This window comes from Eleutherodactylus coqui, chromosome 2 (assembly GCF_035609145.1).
Source record: "Eleutherodactylus coqui strain aEleCoq1 chromosome 2, aEleCoq1.hap1, whole genome shotgun sequence".
Lineage (NCBI taxonomy): Eukaryota > Metazoa > Chordata > Amphibia > Anura > Eleutherodactylidae > Eleutherodactylus > Eleutherodactylus coqui.
The window spans coordinates 215,425,298-215,450,748 of NC_089838.1; the positions used below are offsets into that span (position 1 = coordinate 215,425,298).

At 39.1% G+C, this 25,451-nt stretch overlaps 1 protein-coding gene across 1 annotated transcript in view; it reads left to right on the forward strand.

Moving 5' to 3' along the window:
* The window catches only part of LOC136612257 (dual oxidase 1-like), a 128,010-nt gene that overhangs the window by 47,645 nt on the left and 54,914 nt on the right, over nucleotides 1-25,451 (forward strand). The window contains exons 9-14 of the mRNA XM_066592474.1: nucleotides 5,587-5,680; nucleotides 8,951-9,041; nucleotides 11,028-11,130; nucleotides 13,058-13,230; nucleotides 19,562-19,737; nucleotides 22,895-23,013. Of these exons, the coding sequence (XP_066448571.1) occupies nucleotides 5,587-5,680; nucleotides 8,951-9,041; nucleotides 11,028-11,130; nucleotides 13,058-13,230; nucleotides 19,562-19,737; nucleotides 22,895-23,013 (756 nt within the window). The remainder of the gene's footprint in view (nucleotides 1-5,586; nucleotides 5,681-8,950; nucleotides 9,042-11,027; nucleotides 11,131-13,057; nucleotides 13,231-19,561; nucleotides 19,738-22,894; nucleotides 23,014-25,451) is intronic.

Here is a 25,451-nt window from a genome sequence, read left to right on the forward strand (position 1 = left end):
TGGTGCACATCTGTAGCAGAATTCATAGCTTCAGTTGAACCAGTGAAATCTGCCGCGAATCTGTATAAAAAAATGTCAAAATTCGTCACCAGTGAACATACCCTCAGACTGCAAAATTTTCCGCTGAGATTTTTGTCTCAAAAAACGCGTCCAAATCCATGGCATTCTACTTTGTTTTTTAGCTCAGATCTTCAGACGCATTTTGCTCTTTCAATGGGCATAATTTGCATGCACAATTCCAACATGTCACTTCTTAACGTGGAAAAACTCGTTTCCACGTTGAAAATCAGCATGTGGATTTCGACCATTGACAAGGCAAATTCCACATGCGAATCCCTGCCAAAAACCATGCCAGAATTCAGCTCATTTTGACGCAGCTTTTGGAGGTGGAATTTGTTGTGCAAAATTCTGCAGTGATTCTGCCATGTCAACATACCCAAAAGGTAAAATCTGCTGCAGATCCTCATCAAAAAACACTTCAAAATCTGCACAAAGTGCTCAAGGTTACAGAGAAGAAATAATTAAACTGTATATAAAGATAGAAGAACTATTTTCTTACTCTTGGTCCCACATGCACTACACTGTAGAGCAACAGTTCGGGGAACAGCTATCTACAGGGATGAAGAAGAAAAGTAAAGTTCAACTTGATTGTTATGTCTTCTTAAGAAGTCACAGTGGTATGTAATATCTATATTAGTCCAAAGCTAAGGCCATCACAGACATAGAATTTAAAATTTCACTTTTATTTGGAATTAATACATAAAAAGGGTCAGGGCCTACTAACAAAACAAAACAAAAACCATATAACACAAGACAGACAGATCCACGCCAGTGGGGTCCCGGGAAATATAGGGGAAGGAGAGAGGATATCAACAACTCCCGTATATTATTTCCCAGAGAAGCACCAAGAGTCTTTATTTAAAAGACTATTATGTGTAAGAAGTTTAGATCAATATCTTATGATGTATTACACTTTATTGAATGGTGCGTTTCTTGTACTTTTTTTCACCATTTCTCTCATGAAAACTCTCCAAAACAAACAATAAAATGAGAGTTTTATTGGTATAGCTCGTGTACCAGAAATTTTTGTTATTACATAAATATAGTTGTTGCTCGAAGGATGAGAGCTTTTATTTTATTGCTCGTATATAGAACTTCTGCTTTTGCTCAACAATAAGAGCTTTTTTTAAAAAATTTGTTTTTGCTCGTATGGAGAACTTCTGCTTTTGCTCGACGCGTTTCTGTATCGGAATGACCGATAGTTCATCAGGAGCTGGGCGAAAAATATGCCCTTGAGTGAGCAGAGAGGAGTTCACTAACAAAAGAGGTATAACAGAAGAGTAACTTAGATGTGTCTGTCAATATTTCATCAAAGAAGATACTCCCAGTTGCCTTATTATAATATGTTGCTTGACCCTAACAATATTCGGGTTCACCAGCGTACTCTACCCATCTATAGATCAAAACACCTGGATCTAAGTTAGCTCACAATTAGAAGCTGAAGGTAGACATGGGGGGTGTGTCACTCTGGAGTGAAGTATCTTAAATGTGCACTATGTGCATCGTGTGAGGATAATGCACACGATCCGTATAAGTGCTACCTGCATACCGTGCGGAATAACCAGGTTGTACTTTGGTATTTGGCATAAAACCATGAACCGTATGCTAGGGCTGGTGGCTACTAAATGAACAGCCACCAGGTTAAATACCTATTAGCCCAGCCGGTTAGAGGGATGTGCGCACAACCTATGCAGGTACTATCAGAGTAGAATCTATCTTAGATAGCCCCCAAGGTCTCTGAGAGGTCAATCTAGACCAGTGAGTCGTCTGCCAGGACTAGTAGCTTCACATGAATCAGCTGCCAGATTGTAAATTCGTCAATTCAGTCTGGGATAATGCCCAAGAATAGCCTAACTACTAATAGTAACTGCCACAATGGCACAAAGCAATTTTAGGCTAGCTATACCAGTCAGCAGAGCGAGAGAGATAGAGTAGAGTAAGGCAAAGAGAGATGTTGGGAGTAATCTCCAGCAGCGCCTGCGGCTCTGATGGTGAGCTTTAGGCATCTGAGGTCTCTCTGTATTGCTCAGGTTTAAATGTCCCGCTAGCTCCTCCCATCTAGGTGTGGTTTTGATTGGGTAGCCAATCACGGGGAACAGGGGTTGTAACCAATTCCCATGTTTAACATTAGGTTTGGTAACATGATGCTGGGCTGCAGAGCATTGCTAGCCAACAAATCCCCTTAAAGAGCCTGAGCTATACTTGCATAGATCGGGTAATATAGTGAATCGCCGGTCATAGCGATTCCTAGTTAAACCCGATCTATGTGTCTCGAGATTGGGACTTCCGCGTTCCACGGTGGAACGCACGCCTGTAGCGTCATCACATGGCATCCCATCCGTCCCCTACCATGACGCTTCCGCGTTCCAGCGTGGAACGCAAGCGTACGACGTCATCTCCCGATTGCCAGTAACAGAAGAGCGACGTGGCCTGGGAGTTACTACATGATAATTGTAAGTAGCGTCATTACATCCCGCCCACTTCTACTGCATGATGAGCATAAGATAATGGGATATTCATATAATACAGAGGGGCATATTGACGGCGCGACTTGGTGGCGTGTCCCAACCCCGGTTACCACATCAACTATGGTTAGGGGGCGGTCTTGAGGATGACATTATCAAATCCCGCCCACTGTTGTAGAATGCTTCGGAGCTACAAGTCTACTACGTTTGCACAATTTTATGGGGGCATTGTGATGAAGGGGCATGCCTTCGGGATGTATCAAGTGATGCAATAGATTGGTCGTTGTGGCCCCGTTCTTGCCATATTGGCATAAATTAAATAGCTCTACACCAAATTTTGGCATCACCCGGGTGTTATCTGAGTGTATATTCAACATGTGCAAACCGTTAATGTTACCACAGTGGAGATAGTTTAATAAGTATCCTAATAGATGATACTTACTACTGTGGAAGACTTATGCATCCCTAATTCAACGTGTGTGTTTATGGAGAGACAGAAACTACTGGAGGAATATGTTCATTTCTATAATGATATAGATACTAAAATCCTCTTCTTGATCATTAGAAGGAGGAAGTTTCATTAGTATTTGTTGCCAATGTATTAGATATATAGATGCAAAAATGATGCAGGCTAAATACTGAAGATAAAGTGATAATATGATTTAGCATCAATACATGTTCAAGCGCTCAACAGTAAGTTGGTTATTTGGCAGAGAGATGAAGTACAGTAAAGTACCATCGTCAGAAATGATAGGAGAGATTGAACGCCTTAGATAGCTGTTTAAAGAAAGCAATTAAAGTTTAGGGTGGCATTAAGCCCTTTAGGAGCCAAAGTGTCCAGGCGAAAAATCCAAGATGCCTCCTTTTGAAGGAGTCTTTTGTCGATGTGGCCTCTTCTTATGTCAGTGCGGATCATTTCGATCCCTTGGAATTTCACGGCATATTCATCTCCTCCATGGACGGTCTTAATGTGGTCTGCTAGTGGCGTCGATTCCCCTCGACGGATGTTCCCTACATGACCTAATATACGCCTGCGAGATTGTTGTAGTGTCTTGCCGATATAGTTCTTCGGACAAGTACACGAAGCCATATAGATAATGTTTTTTGATCTGCAGTTGATGAAGCATCTGTTGACATAGGATTTTTTAGTACTGGCGCTGACAAATGTGTGACTCTTTAGAATAAATGGGCAAGCCACGCAGTTATGGCATTTGAAAGTTCCCATAGGTTTATTGCTATTCAGCCAATTGGGTTGCGTTGGTGCAGGGGCCAAATGGCTTTTCACCAAGTGGTCTCGTAAGTTGTGACCCCGTCTAAAAGTGATTGCCGGTCTTGGTGGGATCACATCTGTAAGATCAGGGTCGTTAGTCAAGATACTCCAGTAATGCTCCAGGATGCTTTTTACGTCTTTACTCCCCGTATCATAGGTCCCGATGATTCGAGCAATGTTAGATACCTCTTGTCTTATGTCTTCTTAAGCCATTAAAAACTATTGAGCTCTCATATTATAGTGATCTTCTGTTCCTGGAGAAGCAAAGATGGCCACACCAGTCTCTCTGACAACCTGAGGCATACTGTGCACTACCATGCATCATGAGTCCAAGACACTACATCTGCTTTAATTAACCAGTGCTGTCCCCATGAGAAGTGCTGGCCAGCCAGAGAAGCATGTAGAGTCTTAGACTACCAATGAATACTATGCACAATGTGCATCAGGTAGTCAGAGAAGTTGTTCAGCCATCTTTGTCCAGGCCCGCAGGGGTGCTTTAACACGACGGAAGCCATTGAACAGTAATTAAAAGTGGAAATAAATGGTTGCACAGAAAATTATCATAACGTGTTAATAGTAATGTTAAGCTGTGATACATCTGTACACCTTTTGTAATGATGCGACCTGGATGCTAAATAGCAAAACTCAAAATCACTTTTAGCAGTCACCTTTCCTGGGGACTAATGATGTCTCCCAGTACTCAGATACCCCCAGGGCTTACAGTAGTGCTGAATAGCGTAACAACTGGATGTCACAAAGTACATTGTTATGTATTAACACAGTAAAACACAAATAATGCCAGAGACCATTAGATGACAGGGGCAGAAGGTGATGGCAAGCTTCTAAAGATAATGATGAATAATGTGAAACCAGAAGTCAAGGCTAAAGCAAATTGAATGCAACTGAAATAACCAAAAGAGAAATGCTTTTATTCACACTAGCTATCCCTATGTCTTTTCCTAACACAATCTCTGACTCGGTCCCTCAACACCAGGCCCCACTGTCCCTCAGTTGGCCCTACTGGTGTCCCTGTTTAACACTATCCCTAAAAGCAAGGTGGCACTAGGGTGCAGGCAAGAAATCAAACTAGCAATACTGAGAATGAACCAAGACAGACATAAACAAGCAAGGAATGATAAGACAAACCACAGTCTAGGAAATACAGACTGGAACTAACAAAAAAGAACTAATGAACAAGACACAGTAATTGAAGAAACTAGACTAGAAGAAGATACTTAGAATTTAAACACAGTATACTGGATTAAAAAATAAAAATAAATCTTGTTATTTGTATACCGCCAACTTATTCTGCAGTGCTTCAAGTAATTTATTTATTACCCCCCAGCAAGCTGGGTACTCATTTTACCAATCTCAGAAAACTAAGTCAACCTTCAGCTGGCTACCTAAACCCCCAGGGATTGAACTCGTAACCTTCAGGTCATGAGTGAGAGCTTATGACTGCATTTCTGCTGCTTTAGCATTTTACACCACACGGGGATTAAACACACATTATCATAGTTATCAACTGCACCAAACTGCTAACCCAAGGATAACGATGCAGCAGGAGATCTATTTCTGATCACAACACTTTACCTTTTTGCTTTTGTATTCAATATTTATATTTAAACAAGAAGAGTTGGAGCTGAGCATTCATGTGCATCTATAGTATATGATATGAGATTGCTTTTAGGATTCATCCAAATGTCTTCAATCTCTTTCCCACCTGATGGAAATGCACAGTCTTGTGATGAGTAAGTTTTATTTATGATGCATTCATATAATTTTTGATAGGCTATAATCAGCACATCGACTCCAGTCTCTCCAATGAATTCCAAGTTGTTTTCCAGTTCTTATCCTCTATGGTGCCACCAGGAATTTATGCCAGGTAATTTTTAACATAACCACTGTATTTAGTATATGATGAAATTAGCTATACAAAGCTTATAGCCCCTGCTTAAAGAGTGCCATACAAAATGCCCAAAAATATTTAGTCTTGAACATTATTAGGCATTTATTGTGATTACGGTATTATTGTGCAATTATTGCATACAAGATGATATTAGATGAGTCAGTTTGAGACATTTTGTTCTTTTTTTATTGAAGGCTATTGAGTAAGAAAAAATGTTAGCAAAGAAACCTGTCATAGATCAACAACAGACAAATATTTAGAATGGTAACCATGATGGTAAGCAGGCATTGAGCTGGTTGTCATAATTCCTAGAGTGTCTGAGTAGACAAGGCAGAAAAATAAAATATACTTGGAAGGAAAGATTATCACACAAGTTGCTTTATAAAATATGAGAGAAGTAATTGAATTGAATGTGGTTATGTCATAATGTTTTTAAGAATAAATTATACCTAGATATGTTAAGGGCTATAAATGTAACTCAAAGTTTCAGGGCCCAGTGCAAAGTCTGTAACAGGGCCTACATGTGTCATTTATAATACTGGTGTCTTCTTATGTAGCATAGGGGCCTTTGAGTTGTCTTGACTGCGTCACAACTGCTACCTCTGCACTCTCTGTAGCTACACCCCTGTACACTCCCATATGCATCAAGGAAGAGAGCCATGTACTTATACACCACCTCTGTACTTCATCTCTTCCTATATGTGGCAGACGCTGCTTATTAGTTGGGGTCTCCTACCTATCACACACATGCAGTACTGTGCAAAAGTTTGAGGGCTCAGTCACATGGGCGTTTTTACGCATGTATATACATACTACGTTTGTCAAAAAAAACCACCCATGTGTTACGATCGTGTGGGCAAACAAAGCACGGGGCCCACACGATTGTGACCAAAGGTGGACTAGGTACGCACACAGGTATCTCGCAAACTGATCCTGTGCTACACGGGAGGTTGGCATGGCCCTGCCTAAGCGGGGACATTGCCCCAGTAAGGGCAGCCCAGCGGTCTTCGGATCTGGGCCCTAGCTAATCCTAGGAGCCACGCACCATACAGGATACATACACATGCCACATGACAGAGACTGAACAATAGGACACACAGAACCAGAATACACAGCATACAGCAGCCACAATGCAAACACTAGTAACAGATGATAAGCTGAATATAAATACCAGGTATTAGTTGACATGTTGTACAATATGTGGAAGCTAGCAGGCCACTTCACGGCTCCTGGTTATACTGCTAGTCCCTACAGTAACCAGGAGTCCAGCAGAACCGGACAGGGTTCACACAGCAAACTGACACAAAACTGACAGAATTTAAACGTACAAACGGACATGAACCAGATCACACTGCAAACTTCACCAGACAAGGATTCATGACTGCTCACCTTGAACTCTAGACACAGACTGACCAAGAGCTGGATTTATATGTGAGCACAGATCCAGGAGATTGGCTAGCAGGAAGTACCGCACCCAGCCAGCTCAATCAATTAACCCTCCACCTCCTGTGGAGCTGTGCTGCTAGGACGCCTAGAACTACAGATCCCAGTAACACACGTAACACCATGTGACTGATGCCTGAGGCTGCAAAGTAAGTATACTTTCAAAAACAGAAGTGTTAGTTTTTTTGTCAATTGACAAAACGTAAATCGAATGAACAAAAGCGAAATGTAATTCAAACCAATATTTGATGTGACCACCGTTTGCCTTCAAAACAGCATCAGTTCTTCTAGTTACACCTGCAGACATTTTTTGAAGGAACATAAAGTGTTTTTTTTTTTTTCAAACATCTTGGAGAACTAATCACAAACCTTCTATGGATGTCGGTTTGATCAGATCCTTTTGTCTCTTCGTGTAATTCCAGATAGACTCGATGATGTTGAGAGTCTATTGGGGCCATATCATCACTTTCAGGACCACCAGTTCTTTACGCTGAAGATAGTTGTTCATTATATTGGCTTTCTATTTGAGGCTGTTGTCCTGCTGCAGAAAAAAATTGGAGTCAGTCAGAAACCTTCTATTTTTTTTTTTTTAATTCTTACTTTGCAGCATTTTTTCCACATCTGTCTAAACCATTGCACAGTGATGTATGGATATGCCGTAATTGTATGAAGTGTTAATACCCATTTAACTGCTCAACCCCATTACCTTAGAACAAGACTTTCCCAATGTATGTATCACAGAACCACAAAAAAACAATATTTTAAGTAGACAGTGAAATTTTACTCTAGGATAATACAGTTCCCATGGAAGTAGCATGCTTCAAAGTGTCAACTAAGATCAGAAGATGGAATTTATTTTTTCGGTCTTCTTGATACCAAAATTACCATTTAGCAATGAATCTCAAATCTACCTAAGCAACCAGAATCTACACTTCATACTAATCATGCCAATCCATTCTGTATCGATCAAGTTAAATATCGGCCAACTTTCTGTTGCCTGTAGAGTTATGAATGGCTTTAATTACTTTCAAATTCCATTACCTTTATAGTAGACATACATATGAAGAGATGGGTACTCCAATCCATTTCAATATCTGTATTATATTAGCAATGTTTAAAACACAAACGAGAAGGTCAAACATGGCTCAGTCTTTAAAAGTCTATATTCACATTTTGATAGAACTAAGGACTTGTAATGTCTGAAATGCTGCAGCTTTCCTGTATATTACACATATTAAATATTGCTAATAACGAAAAGATATGGTAACAATTTATAGAATTATTTCACCATATTTTATGGTACTGTATGGCCTGGCTTGATCATGCTTCCACAAAATGCTGATAAGTTTGAGCCGAAATGCCTCCATGGGGTTCTGAGTTTCTACTTTTGTAATAGCACATGACTTCATCATCTATGTTTTCATATAGATATCACTCTTGTATGTCTTATAGTATGTGGCAAATAGGTATTTTATAAACTGTTTATTAGCACAAAACTCCAATTTGACTGTAAATATGTCATATTAAGCGTAGCATTATAAAATGTATGTGATAATCGCAAGAGCTGCAGTGAGACCTAGATCCAAAATGACTAAGACCTGTGCTTTCTATTACAAAATAAACTAATGATTTATAATTGACATTGAGCAAGAGGATAGGTAGACACACCTAAAAAACAAGTCTTGGAAAGGGAATTTATTCTAATCCTAATGTAATTCCATGTTTGACATTATGCAGCATGTAGGAAATGCTTACTCTCTAATATGTCATCACTCTGATGCCATTGTTTTCACCTCCCTATAGAGATAAGACATGTAATTTTCAGAATATCACTGACTCATCTGGTGACACTTGGCCAGTCTACCGCTTCTGTGACAATTACTGGAGAAGAGAGGTACAATACAGTTTTCATTTTTATTTGCATATGAGTAATCCTGAGTCTTGTAAAACAACTAATTGGGATCTTACACCTAACAATAGATAGTTGCCAAATGATGGGGTGGTGAAGTATATCACACGTGCAGTATCATAGGGTGTAAAAGCTGTTTAATTCTACAGTTTAGGATCTGCAAATGATTTTCACAGAGCATGGTAGACAAAAGAAATTAATATGCCATTGAATGTGTTGTAACTTAAAATAACACAAAGTCGAAAATTACATTGTCTTCTTCGAAGTATAAAAGTATCACAGCAATCGTAAAATATGGTGCCATGTTATAAATGTGTTTATAACAAAAACTAGCATACGTGACCAGTGCCAGACTTGAGAGGGCACCACGTGACAAAGAGATTGGTGTTTTCTGAATCGGTCTGTCATGCGGCCTCCCACCACCTCAGACCCTACACTTATATGTAAAAGGGTGTTTTGCAAAATTAATTTGGCCTCAACACTGCTCTGCTTCCTTTATCATTATGTTTTTAGCAAAATGTGATTGTTCTCAGCAAGAGAAAGCAAGTATCTTGTAGATATGATACCTTTTAATGGCTAACAAAAATACATGATGTTATAGTGAGCGTTCGAACCTATGCAGGGTTCTTCTTCAGGCTTATGGAATAGATCCAAAGAGGCATACATATATATACACACATACATATGAAAAAGCACAGACATGATGTGATTAATTTGCACTTAGAAGAATACCAGAAGAGGATGAGTAGAGGAGTGAATATTTAATTAGTCCACTGATAAGGATGTGAAAGTTTGATGGTCTCTAAATTGTTGTTAGGGGGTCACCAGGCCTGTGTGTTATCTCTACTCCAGATTTATCATATTCTCCAATGATGCATGAAACCCCTATGTTAATTCCGGTCTTGAGAGTGTTATAAACTTTTACCCTCAAATTCTTCTAAGACGTTGAGATTTGAAGTTTCCTTTTAATATAGCAAGTTTTCATATGTTGTCTGTTTTGTGTATGGCTGGAAAAGTGCTCCACCACAGGTAATTCTGTTTTTCTTTTTGTCCTGTTTCTCCAACATAAAGCCCCCACCAGGACTCTTACTCCCCCAGGTCAGGTACACAACATTTGATGAGGAACATGTGAATGTCTTCGGGATCTTATAGTCCTGCTGTGTGTTGGGGATCCCTTTCCTGTCCGCAATCAGTATATGTGAGCAGGTCTTACAGCTCCTTACCTTACAGAGATAAGTTCCCTTTTGTGTGCCAGAGGGCAATGCACTCCTAATTATAAGGTTCCTCAAATATGGAGTTTGCCTGTAACACAGCAGGGGAGGGTCTGGGAATATGGTTTTCAGACGGTCATCCTTGTGTAGGGTATGATGGAGTTTCCTTGCAGTTTCTCTTAGTACCTCTAGCTTTGAATTGTAGATCACTACTGGAGGTACATGATCTTTTCCTTCCTTCTCTGTGTATTGGAGTAGTTGATTTCTGGGTATGTTTTTAGCAGGTACATTCTGAGTTTGTTCGGTCAAATGTATTTTAACTATATGACTTGTGCTATCCAATACTTCTCTATTCCTAATAAAGCCCAGCTAAAGTAATCTGTCACTTAAATATGCTGCCCTTAGTAGAGGAAACATAAGTGCAGGTCTGCAAACATCACAGTAAACCGTGGCGTCAGACATAAATTTAAGCAGCTGCAAAGCTGGCTGTAGAAATAAACTGTTTATCTGAAGATCAAGTTAAATTTGGTGAGTTCTGCTGACAATCCTATGCCTGTGGAGGCCATATACTGTATATAAGATTAACAGCAGATGATAGTAAAAAAACGTTTCCCTTACAAACCCATCACAGATATATAAATATGAAAACAAGTAAAAATATGCAATTCTGTACCGGAGAAACCTACCATAAAAGCTATTCAATAAATTGACGAAAATGGATTTATGAGTAAGACCATTGTTTTTTCTTTTACAATTGAAGAATCCAAATTTACAGACGGCAGAAGATGTTGATGCTTTGATTCTTGGAATGGCTTCCCAAATTGCTGAAAATGAAGATAATGTTGTGATTGAAGATTTACGAGGTCAATATTTTCTCTTTTTATCAACAGATGTGAAATAAAATTCCAACATATATAAGAATGTTGTCAAGGTTAATAAGTAAGGCTGCTTTCACATCTGCGTTGGGGATTCTGCTTTCCTGCTCCATTCAGGGAGCAGGAAAGGGGGATCCCCATGCTAAACAGTTCCATCTCTGGATGGAACCGAACAGCGCTGGGCGGACTCCTTCTGCCCAGATACCCGGCTTTTGGATGGAAGAAATAGTGTTGCATGCTTCAGGGATTTTCAGCAATGAAACCTTTGGCCGAAGGTTTGACACAGATGTGAAACCACCCTTAGAGGATGTTGCGTATGGCACACAGGCCATAATTTTTAAGCAGCCTACATACAGTATGTGGTCAAGGAGGATGCACAACTTTAGAATTTTTAAATTCTACAGCTTTGAGGTTAGTGCATCATGTTAGTTTACTGTATCAATTTGAAGTTTACCTGCCCTATAGTTTTTCTTTGATTAGTACATACTATATGAATGTATGAAACTATGCAATATATATTACTAAGAAAAAGGGACTTCTGACTCATATTTTAGCAGCCTGTGGATACTTGCACATGGGCATTAAAAAAATTGCGCCAAAGGATTTCGGGCACAACTTGGATCGGATAGGACACGGACATCCTATCTTTATGCTGTTTGAAGTGTTTCATACACCACAATGATATGTGCTATTCTCGTACGAAAATCGGACCACAATAAGACACGTTGCAGTTTTTTTTAACTTGGACATTTCTTCCAAGGAAAAAAAAGCAAGTGCGTATACAGCCATTCAAATCAATGGGTGCTTTTTAAGGGCTCATTCACACGGGGACCTACATGCGCAAAAATCATACACGTAAAAAACTCTCTGCTATTAGAACCAATGGTTTCCTATGACATTCCTTCATCTGAACCTTCCCATAGGAAACCATTGGTTCTAATAGCTGCAAGTTTTTTACACACATGATTTTTAGGCACGTAGGTCCCCGTGTGAATGAGCCCTTAATCCGAGTACCCCATTTTAGTAAATGAAGTCCATTGGTCACCATCTATGTTAGAGAAATACCAGATCTGGCACTTTAATCATTATTGTTGCTTGGTACATATAATGGAGCCAAACAATAGGAAAAATGAGTGCATATGTGATCATAGTCTTCAGTTGGTATCACACACAATATTGTCAGAAACGCTCTTTTCTCCTTAGGGAGAGCAACTATATACTATAAACTAAGTGAGGAGACTCAAATGGCCACGCACGCTCCTCTGGGTAATATGCAAATAAGGGAGATGGAATTATTTACACAATATTGTGACATATTTTTTGAACATTTTGTCCATAAACTTCCCCAAAGTTCCTCAAAAATGCCAAGTAATAAAACCATACAAAATGTAAAAAAAAATAAAAATCTCCCTAAACGCTTGTAAGATATGCCATAAAACTCTTCTTTACTTTTACATCTAAAATGCTGCGTAGGATGTCTAATACAATAAACAGTACACACTGAAATTGAATGTTGCCAAAGTGGCAATGGAGCTTTAACATATTTTCAATCACAAGGTGCAAATACAAGTATATACCACAAATACGTATACCCATCATCTGTAGAAGTGGGCAAGACAAAGTTAGCCAGGGCTGGAAATACACATTTTATTTTTCACCTGTCAACTATCTATTTAACCATTAAGTTATAAGCGTTGGGGGTTAGAAACTATATTATAGGATGTTGAAATTTCCTTTTGATAAAATGATCGTATATTTTAAACATTCCAAGATTACGATCCAAACCCAGCTATTTTCTAGTTACAACATAGGTGAGTCTACATGTACTTGGGTAGAGGTAACGTACATACTTTTACAGAGCATTGTATTTCTCATTCTGTAACTTATGCTTGTTCTTCATTCTTTCACATAACAGATCACTGGTATGGGACTCTGAAATACTCGCGAACAGATTACATTTCCAGCAGTATTCAGAGAGGCCGAGACTTTGGGCTTTGTTGTTATAACCGTGCAAGAGAATACTTTGGACTTGCACCAATTACCGGTTGGCAGGACATTAATCCAAAACTTTATCAGATAAACAAACAGGTCAGTAACTCATGGCTTAAAATATTATGTTAGTGGACTGATAATATGTAACACAGATGTCTTATTGTGTGCCTGAAACCGATAGGTGTGTAATATGGTGTATTGACAGGTAAATCCATGAGATTAGGCTGAGATGCAGTTATTTGTGAAGAATCTAAATGGCTATTGGTGAAGAAGGTCACCTAATTTACTTTCTTCAAGTCATTCACAGCACTCTGTAGTCATAACATTGTCTTGCTTCCCACACATGCTTTATATCAGAGTGACTAGATATGGCATATTTGGCAGAATGATGATATTTTGATGAAGGTAACGTAGCACACATGAGTAATCCCATATTTCCTCCCAAATATTTCTTGCTGCTTGCCGTAGGACTATGTTATTGTATATACTCCTTGCAGCTCAGCTAGGATGTCACTTTTAAATATTTTTTGATGTGTCACTAACTATATATTCCAACCTCTAAACACTTTGTGGGGTCTCTCATGTTCTTGCATTTAGGTATTTCAATGCACTTCCTATCACTACCCCTGCATCTTCAGTGTAGAGGCTATATTAGGAGTCTTAAACCCCTTTTTTCATCATTGCGTTCCTAGAACCGTTACATTTTTACTTTTTCTTCAATATAGCCTTATGAGGGCTTGAACTTTGTGGGACATTTTGAATTTTGTTGGGGGTACTTATAAATTATGTATAGATTAACTTTTATTAATATTTGGGGGAGGGAGAGTAGAGATAAATGTGAAATTCCACCATTTTTTTCTTTTAGGCCTTAGTCAGACGGGCGTTTTTTCGCGCGATTTGCGCATGCGTCCGGCGATTTTTTAAAACCATTGCTTTGCAATGGTATCGGACACATGAGCGCTTTTTATGCGCTCGTCCGATAAATTATAGAACAGAAATCGCAGAGCGCACCTATCTGCGATCTGCGATTCCTGTTCTCTTCTCTATATGCGCTCAATGGGGCCGGCGGCAGCAGCGCCAACCCCATTGAGAACATATAGAAGACAAATCCTTCTTCTCTGCCACAGCTGTAACAGCTGTGGCAGAGAAGAACGATGTTTGCCCATTGAATTCAATGGAGCCGGCAATACAGCCGCCTCCATTGAAAGCAATGGGCTGCCGGCGTGCACGGGATGAATTGTCGGGAAGGGCTTAAATATATATATTGGCTCAGCGCCAATCAGGGGGCAGGTCTGACTCACACCCCCTTCACACCCACTGCAGGCCGGCCGCGCGGAACTCCGGCTGCCGGGAGCAGGTAAGTATATATATATTTTTTATTTTAACACTTTTCTGGATGAATTGCAGGGAAGGGCTTATATATTTAAGCCCTTCCCGACAATGCATCCCACACTCGCCCGCAGCGCATTGCTTTCAATGGAGCGGGCTGTATTGCCGGCTCCATTGAATGCAATGCACTGGACAGCTCCGGCCCGTTTCTAATGAAACGTGGCTAGGAGCAGATTTTCGGGCGATTTTCGGGCATCGGTCACGCGATTTGCGGATGCACATCCGTCATGCGATCCGCAAATCGCACGAAAAAACGCCCGTCTGACTAAGGCCTCACAGTGTTCACTGTACAGTATAAATTATGTTATGGTATTTTATATGGTACCTTCTTTCTCTTCATCATTAGGATTACGGTAATACCAAATTCATATAGTTTTTGTGTGTTACTACGTTTCCACACTTAAAAGGAACCTGTTAGCAATTTTACTAATGCAAACCAAGAATAGCGCTACAATCATAATGATGCTCTCTTTTCCACAAATGTTTTCGTTTGCCTGTTGACAAATGCATATCTGAATAATTTCAATTTTTAATGTTAAATGGGGCACAGCAGTCCATTTGGGAGGCTGGATCATCTCTAGCTGCTTGTGTTCCCCAAAAGTCCGCCCTCATGTGATGTGCACGCAATGCTGCGAAGTCTCACATGTGCCATGAGGTTGTCATCTAGCACATGCACAAATGATCTTTGTGATTCTGCCAAAAAAAGGGAAAAATTATCTACACGTACATGCTTCGGTTCAAGGTACAGGCAAGACTTCATAGTGCTGCATGCATGTCACATCAGTTGAGGGGTGCGGAATGTTGTGAACAAAAGCAGCTAGCAGAGAGGTTTGGGTCCACCCAATGGACAACTCTGCCTCATTTACATGCCACTCTGGAGAACTTTAAACCACCATTATCCAAGTATTTATTTATTAACAGACAATCAAAAACATTTGTGGGAGAGAGGATCATTATTATTGCAGTGCTGTTCTTGGTTTTCATTAGTATAAATTATATTTTTATTTTCCATTAACGGAACTATGTTAGGTATTGTTTTTGCAGAATAAATTTTAGTTTCCAATAGTACCATTTTGGGGATTACATAGGACTTTTTTTTATCCCTTTTTACTGCATGTTTTTGGAAAGCAGATAAACAAAAAAAACAGCAATTCTGGCACTGTTTTGTTTGTTTTCATTTAGTGGTGCTCACTGTGCAATATTAATACTTTGGGTCAATAGGATTGCAGTAATAATTTTTTAAATGTACTACTACTTTACAATAAAAAGCATGAAAAAACATTATTGTATTTGCATTGCTGCATTCCATGATCCATAAATGTTTTATTTTTTCACCAAATTAGGTTTGTGAGGACTTGTTTATAGCACTATGAGTAGTGGTTTCCCTTGGTACTATCGTACTTGTATCTGTAAAGGTTGTGTATCTGGGACCTGTGGTTCTACAGGTTTCCTTGTGCACACCTTCACAGGTAGGGGGTTAATTGAGCTAGCTGGGTGTGATATTCTCCACCAGCCAATCCCCCTCATCTATGGCAGATAAATACCAGCAACTCTTGTGAGAGATTGCTGATCATTTAATGTATCACTGTTTATCTCTGTGCTAATCTCACTCAGAGCTGGTGTTTGCATGCTTGTCTGTAGTGTGTCTTTCACCTTCCCTGAAGATGGTCTGGACACCTGCTGTCCCTCCCCTTCTTGTGGTTTCTTGTGGATTCCCACAGCGTAAAATCGTGGGCTTATCCCACTCTGTCCGTGGACATGAGCCCTTAAGGATGCAACCTTTTTTTCCCATTTTTGTTTTTTCCTCTCCCCTTTTAAAAAAACTCTTAACCCTTTAATTTATCCATCGACGTCGCTGTATGAGGGCTTGTTTTTTGCAGGACGAGTTGTATTTTTCAAATGATACTATTTAATGTACCATATAATGCACTGAAAAACTTTTAAAAACTTCTAAGTGGAGTGCAATGAAAAAAAACCCATGAAATTCCACCATCTTTCAGTGCATCTTGTTTCTACGGTGCACAAACTACAACAAAAATGACCTGATAACTTTATTTTATGAGTCAGTACGACTACTACGATGACAAATTGATATTGTTTTCTTTTTGCTTGACTACTTTTATTTTTTTTCAAAGATATTTAATTTTTTAAATTATTTTCTGCCACCATCTACTGATCTTCTGACCACCATAACTGTGGTCAACATAATTGTGCAAGGGCTTAATTTTTCCAAGACATCCTGTATTTTTTACTGGAGCCATTTTGGAGTACATACAACTTTTTGATCACTTTTTATTACATTTTTTCTTGGAGACGAGGTGACCAAATAAAGCACAATTCTCGCAGTTCTTATTTTGTTTTTTTTTACGGCGTTCACCGTGCTGGGTAAATAATGTGTCACTTTAATAGATTTAACTTTTATAGATGCAGCGATACCAAATATGCTTTTTTTTATTATTTAGATTCTTTTATTATTAATATGGCAAAAGTGTTTTTTTTTTAAACTTGTATTACCTTTTATTTTTTTTAATGATTAGTAAAACTTTTTAAAACTTACTTTAACTTTTTTTTTAGTTTCCATAGGGGACAAGAACTTGCAATGCTTTGATCACTCCTGCAGTATGATGTAATGCCATAGCATTACATTATACTGCAATCTGACAGGCATTCTATCAAGCCATGCCTCATGATAGGCACTCTGTGGGGGGCTGTACGGGACCCCCGAGCATCATTCGGTGCATTTTAGTGCCGCTGTCAGAATTGACTGCAGCATTTAAGGGGTTAACAGCTCTGATGAGCGTCACGACATATTGGAGCTGTTGCAGGCTGGTGTCCATTGTAGGAAACAGCCAGCACCTGCATTGTATGGAGCAGGATCAACCAGCGATCCCCCTACATACATACCGCGAATGTGCAGGACATAAGTGTGTGTCCTGCGGCATTAATGGGTTAAAAGAGTTGTTCCAAGATTACAAGTTATCCCCTATACCTGCTGTATACCTTGCTGACCTCCTGTACCTCCCCACCACTTATAAAATCTATCAGCAGAATACATGGGGATTTGTTCCTTAACTATAGACCTATGGAGAGTGTTTTGTGTCTGCTGAAAAGGTGGGAATTTACACTTCTACTTCCTTGTATCACTATTTTCGAAATTTTGGCACAGCAGCCTTAGCGTTCAACCAAAACTCTAGACTGCTCCTACATTAACATTACAACGTATATCCTAAAAATAACTTTACAACCAATTCAATTTAATATGTTGCCAAATATTTCTAACATGTGGCATCAATCTATGTGTCAACATTATAGATGAGCAAGCGTACTCGCTAAGGCAAATTACTCGAGCGAGTATTGCCTTTTTCGAGTACATGCCCACTCATCTCAAAGGATTCGAGATTCGGGTGCCGGCGGGGGTGAGTGGTGAGTTGCCGGAGTGAGCAGGGGTGAGCGGGGGGGGGGGGGGGGGGGAGGGATCTCCCCTTCGTTCCTCCCCGCTCTCGCCCGCCGCTCCCCGACCTCCCAATCTTTAGAGACGAGCGGGGAGATACTTGCTAAGGCACTACTCGCTAGAGACGAGTGGGCATGTACTCGAAAATGGCAATAATTTTCGAGTAATTTGCCTTAGCGAGTACGCTCGCTCATCTCTAGTCAACATATAAAAGTATATTGATTAAGTTATTTATTGTTTTAACTTACATAGAAGATTTTAATAGGCAACGTGATGGAATTTAATGTGCAGTTATACTAGTACTTACTTTGCCAAAGAAGCTGACAGTGAGATGGACACTAAATGATTACTTATGCAGTACTACAATCTTTGGGGGTCACATACATTACATAATAGTTTCGTTATTTGTTTAATAGTTCGCTGCTCTTTGGTCTTTGGATGTCTACAGTTTAGTAAGTGTTCATTTTTCCTGCTGCATGAGCACTAAGAGAAACCCAAGCATTTTATAGTGCCTATTGATACTAATGGTCTGTAATATCGTACACCTCTTACAAACTGTATTGCCTGAAGTCATAAAGTAAGGAATACATTGGGATTGGTTGCTCTCTAGATCACTTAGTACACTCCAATATACATAAATGCAGCATAAACTTCAAAATGGTTATCAGGTAGTGGGTCAGGGCAGGTGGCAGACAAATAACGTAGTACGAAACATAGCCAAGATCAGGAATACAGAGATCAGAGTAGTCAGAGTAAGACAGAGGTCAAAGCAGAACATACTAACTGGTGCTTTGCACCAATTGTGGTGGAACCAAATTGCTTAGGCATCTACTCTTGGGTGTGGATGCCTAATACAGCAGATGCTGGGAAAGGATTGGTGGCGACAGATATTAGAGTGCACTAGCCCTTTAAGTCTAGGGGTGGGAGCATGCGGGAACCCTAAGAGCAAAAGCCTGAGATGGGGGAGCAGACAAGATGAAGTGTGCACCGCACGCATTAGGACGGTGACCAGTTGCAGCCCAAGCAAACAGGTAAGCCGGGGTGACTGCGGTGGACCACCATGACAGCATTTCATTGCTAGATACATGTATTAGCAAAATGCATGCACTGATTGGCAGTCTAGTAGCACCTCTCTACATATTCTACATGTTCTTTTCTGCTTTTTACCAGGGCCAGGATACCAGGTGAGTTCGGCTCTATGTTATTTGTGTAGTACACTGTGTACTGTACAAGACTTCAAAGAATCTCCTATCCTCTATCCAGAAAGTAATTTACATCTTCCAGCAGTTTTTTTCTGACTTTTATATGTAAGGACTTGTTTTATCTGTAGTACCGTAGTTATCTGCTCAAATTTCTTTAATCTCTCTTTTAAATTACTTTTGGTTTACACTTTGGAGGCTTCAGAAGCAGTTATCAATTTACACAGAGTTATGGTTTGAACATACAATATTTTCAACATACAATGGTTGACAGAAAACCAATTAAGACGGTATGTTGAGAGACCACTGTATGTTATATAATATATTGTATATTGTCATTAGTAGAATCGACAGTGCAAAAGCCAATTTCATGTCTTCTGTATTTCAGCTGTTTGATGACTTAGCTATGTTGTATGGTAATGACACCACTAAACTGGAGCTTCTTCCGGGGGCCCTGTTGGAGTGTTATGGAGACCCAGGAGAGCTTATTACAGCCATAACAATGAATCAGTTCCAACGTTTAAGAGATGGAGACCGATTTTGGTTTGAAAATAAAGGAAATGGGTAAATAATAAATTAATTTGCACAAGTCAGGTGATGCAGCGTCCTACTTAGGGTACCTGACGTCCAAGTCATCTACCCAGCTCACCAACAGTTTCTCAGCAACCATTTTACTTTCTGCTTTCAATAACCAGTTTTCCTTCTTGCCCTCATCCCTGCAGGTAGTAATTAAGTCCATTTCCATTGTTATCACATTTAATATTACAGCAAAACTTACCCTTTTACACCTCAGGCGGCACACCTTCCCAAATGTAGGGTGCGGCAAATCCACTGCCTGCATACAGGCCTGTACTGGCAAGCTTCCCTACTGTTTCCCAGTGGGCCACCCTGCTGCCTAGGAATAGTTGGCCACTGGTGTCACTTGCTGATCCTTTAAAGGCTGAATACAAAGTTAATTATACCTTTAGGACGTGGATACAATTAACAGCAGCAACACTGGTGATGGAAGCCATGCTAGGCTCCCTGCTCCGCCACCCGGCACCTGCTTTGTGACACAGGTGAAATGTTGACACAGCAGCCTTAGCGTTCAACCAAAACTGCAGCTTATTCCTACATAACATTTCATTGTATATCCTATAAATAACTTTACAATCAACTAAATTGAATTCAATACATTGTTAAATATTTATTGCAAGTGGCATCAATCTATGTGTCAACATATAAAAGTAGGTCACCACCATATTGAGTAATGTATGTATTGTTTTAACTTACATAGAAGATTTTAATAGGCAACGTGATGGAATTTAATGTGCAGTTATACCAGTACTTACTTTGCCAATAAAGCTGACAGTGAGATGGACGTTGAATGAATACCTATGCACTACTACAATCTTTGAGAAGGTCACATACATTACATAATAGTTAAGTTGTTTGTTTAATAACTTGCTGCTCTTTGGACGTCAGTGTAACAGTTTTCTTACATTACGGGGGCTTCTGCTTTGTACCAGACTTTTTTTGCTCAAAAGGTCACATGAAAATAAGCTAATCTCTGGGAGACCTGCTGCTGGAACCCTCAATTGGGACATAAGTTGAAGCTCTTGGGCCCCAATACAAAATTTGTAAGAGATAAACAAATCCATGCCATTTAATATACTGGTGCCTTCTTATGTGGCAGAGGGGCCTTAGGATCCTTGGGGCCTAGATGTGACTGCTCCCCCTGCTTGCTTTGGATTTGCACCTGATTCCCATATGTAATCTACAGTTTAGTACGTGTTCATTTTTCCTGCTGCATGAACACTAAGAGAAACCCAAGGAATTTATAGTGTCTATTGAAACTAATGGCCTGTAGTGCATGGACAGGTCAGGTTCAACTGAGTGAAATACAGTCACTTTAGCTGCGGTCTACTCTGGCTTATTGATGAATGTCCCTTCTATTGACTGAGATTGCCATAATAGTTTATATGCAAATAGACAACCCCTTTAAGAGTAATTATTTTACTATGGGGGACAGTGCAGCTGCAACTACAGAGGACTTTATGGCCACCACTACAGGTGACACTATAGCTACTATTACTGTGGATATTATGGATATTACAGGGGACATTATGGCTACTATTACTGTGGATATTATGGATACTACAGGGGACATTATGGATATTGATACAAGGGACAGTATGGTTATTACTAAAGAGGACATTATGGCTATTTATTACTAAAAGGGGGACAGTATGCCCATTTATGTTATCTTTGTTTCTTTGTCATCGGTGAAGTAATGCTTTTTTCTTGTGGGAGAGAAGGGAGGGGGTACCATTTTGCTATTCACCTGATGCAGCAGAAGGGCTAGAGATACTGTAAGGAAAATCAGAGTGTCTCAGTGGTTAGTGATGTTGCCTTGTAACATTGGGGTTCAGGTTCAACTCAGGTCAAAAAAAACATCAGCTTGGAGTGAATATAGATTATGACCCCCTCAATATCGATAACTATTATTATGAAGACGAAATCCATGCAAGATTTGAACATGATGGTTGCAAGGCAACACTGCTAACCACCAAGCCAACATACCTGGGTTTTATCAATACTATTGCTAACTAGCTAATTTTTCCACATTTTTGCTAAGGATCGAGTCAGGCTGACCCGATCTGATTTTGAAATATCCTTCTGATTTTACCTGCCCTCTGATCATGACAAACATCATTATTGCCTGCGTAAGTTAAGTTCAGCGAATTACTACAATGCAAGCATTTGATACTGTTGATGGACTGTCAATGCCTATTACTGAACTTTGGTTTTGCTCTGTATAAAACAGACACCAACATATAAAAAGGATTGCTTGATGAGAGAGACATTTTATGCCTTGTCTTAAATGGCAATAATAATACTAAAAAAAAATTTCTTCCAAGTGCTAAGGCCATCTTCACATCTGCACTAGAGGGCCCATTCAGAGTCTCTGACACAGATCCTGCACAGAATGCTGAACAAGATAACACAACATGCTGCACAACTTAAAAAAATGCCAGGGGATGTGATGAAAACCCAACAAATGCCCATCTTGGCTTTCATGTTTTCTGTTGTCTTATGATTGAGCTGAGCAATGTAAAACCATAGTACAAGTATAAAATCAGCCTTAGCCATTCTCATACTATTCTTGTAATTATTACCACTCTTTCATCTATATATGCAATAAGTAAATGCAGGGATCATCTAGGTCATGCGGACATTGGCGTAAAGCTTGGGTGGCATTCCAGGAAAGCAGAGTATAGAGGAAGTAGCCGTTTCTTATTATACTTAATTGTGAACTATTTTAGAACCCTATTTAATATTAAAAATTGATATTATACTTAATAGCAGCAATGGATTCAAAAATACGCAACAATTAGCACATTCTAGTCTATTCTGCCAAGATTTTAAACATTTTCTTCAACCATTTATGCTATATAATACTAAAATTCTAGAGTTGTCATTAAAGCTTCGACAGCAGTTGGCTTATTAGATTACCTTCACTACCTGGTCAGATGCCTCACAATCCAGGAGCCAATTGGTGGCATATTATTGCTTCTCGAAGCAGAGATATAATTAAAACACACTTAAAAGAATTTCTACCAACTTAGACTTATACTTTTTTATTAGATAATATTCTCTTATTGTTATATTTACATCTATTTGGGTTTAAATAACGCAGAAGTGTAACAATTATTATGATTTTTTTTTTTCTGGACTGTAGATTATTTACTACAGATGAAATAGAAAAGATAAAGAATACCTCATTCCATGATGTCATTTTAGCAGTTACCTCTGCAGAACTTGGAGATATCCAGCAGAAGGTATTCACTTGGGTTGACGGTGAGTTCAATTATAGGACCTAGAAACTGAATCGCTTGACATATTTGTTTCTCCACTACAAATTAATATTTTATCATTTAGTTAGAGGTAGCAATGCTACAAGGGAAAGAATTTATGTCTGTGGCATAGGTTTTAAAATTATTTATTGGCCCCAATGGGGAGATGCTGGTGACAATAAGAACAGTTATTATACCAATTAGGAAAAATAATGTTATAGCTGAAAGTAGCAAACTGATAGTAAATATTGATGACACTGCATAATCCACACAAAAGAAACTAATTTGTTTTAATTTAACAATATAGCATGAGCTGAAATTTACATTTCTTGTTAAGATGCAACAAACCTAATAAGGGACATGGAAAAACCTCAGTTATGAGGAAAGTTTAAATTAATTCTGGTTATTTATTCTTGAGAAGAGACTTCAAATCTGCCCTCTTGTATCAGTATATTAGTGAGTATATGGCCACTTTCTGTGATAAATCGTATTAAAGTTCATAAATATATAAAGTTGCAATGTCCAAACACTGCAATGGAGTTCTCTTTGCAATAAATGGCTGGAGGTAAAAATTCACCATTGGAGTGCCCTCACAAGGGGTCAATGAAAAACGGCGTCCAGTGGTCCAAAATCAACCAACGATAAACGTAAACCTTGGTACCAGTAAACCTGTATATTGACCTAGGCAGCCATTGAAAATAAGCAAAATGTCAAAGCCTTGAGCATGTGCATAGCATTCATCCAGCACCAGAACAATTCCTCACAGATGTCAGTCTGTTATTAGCCAGCTCCATGCTCCCATAGCACCATAATAACCAGTCGTAGCAGTCAAAGCCCTTTAGTTGCTCTACATGGACAAATCCTCTATTGAAGAGTCCACAATGTCGAAGATGAAGACATAAACCATACACGTGATTGTGTGTGTTGATGTCAGATGCCACTGACATGTTTTGTCATGAGCACATGACTTCCTTTTCCTTTGCTTTGGTTAGAAGTAGCGTTGAGTGATTATTGAAATAATCGGGTAAAGAGTGACCAACCTGATTTTAAATAATAATTGTTAATCTGGACTCCCAACTCAGACTTTCATTAAAATCATTAGGATATTAGGTTGGCTAATTTGGCCTCCTTGAACATCAGTGGAGTGCCTTGCAATGGTGAGGTCCCAGGTTCGAATCCCCATTAAGATCAGATTCGAATCTACAACTCCATCACAGTAAGGAAGCAGTGCTAAGCCAACAAAGTTGTTCTTTCTACTCAAAGCAAAGAGTATATATTTTGGCAATTTTTGCTAAAAATTAGATGGCAATGCCCAGCCAGTCACAACGAGCAACACTAGTTATGAATAACCTATTTTACAAACTAGATTTAGCAGAAGCAGTCGATTACTTTAAGAAAGTCTTAGATAATTTCTTAGAACAAAATAACTTGAATGCTTATGTAAATGCGTAGTATACTGGATAGAATCTTGTACCAGTGTGAATTCCACTTGTGGTCATGAAGGACTTTTTTCTCCCTTTTAGGGCAGATTGGTACATGTGTTGTGCTTTTCTTTCATTTCACTCATCTCCACTGGTTAACTAAATAGAAGTGTCTTTTTTTAGCCATATTACATATGTAATATTCATTATTCTGAGGGGCTAGGTGCACTGCAGTGTTAACATAGCATGCCTACTCAACTTACATAGTGCAGCCACCTATGCATTTTGTATTTGGGTACATTATACAAACTGCATATGAATTTTCGTTGTAACAAACATTTAGAAAAAGTTGAATATTTGTTTTGTTCTTGCAACATCTGCATGTAAATATGAAAAATAATGTTTCAATGTTTTGAGAAATAAACACTCTTAAATTTTGAGAGCTCAAACATTCTAGCATTAAACCAGGAAAATCCTCTGAGATCCCACTCTTTGTAAAAATATTAAAACAAAAACCCATAGAGACTGCACCATTGAAAGAAAGAAAAAAATGAATGCATTGTCTAATTTCAATTTTATTTTTCGTTCCTGTGTCCTACAAATAGATGCACTGCAGCTACTTGTATAGGATGGGCTTTTAGCAACATGTTTCCCGAGTCACCTGGTTCATCAATATGATAGTGGAACTTCTGAACTGACAAACCTGCTGTGACACCTAAAAAGGCAAAGTAGTAGGAAAGTTGAATGATGAAGGGAATATATCTCAGCATAACATGACTTATATGGCATTCAGAGTCTATGGAATTTTGAGTAAAAACATCTATGGACATGAAAATGGTTGTCATTAGGGATTGTCAAATCTAGCATCTTTCCAATTAAGAGAAATGATAAAACAACTAGACAGAATAGCAGAAGGTTTTTCTCAAGGAGGGACTATTTTCCGTAGGACGCATATTATAAATTGCAGTTGACATGTATGCAAGATGCTGAACTAGAGCTTGCAGCATTCAGGCCATGTGTA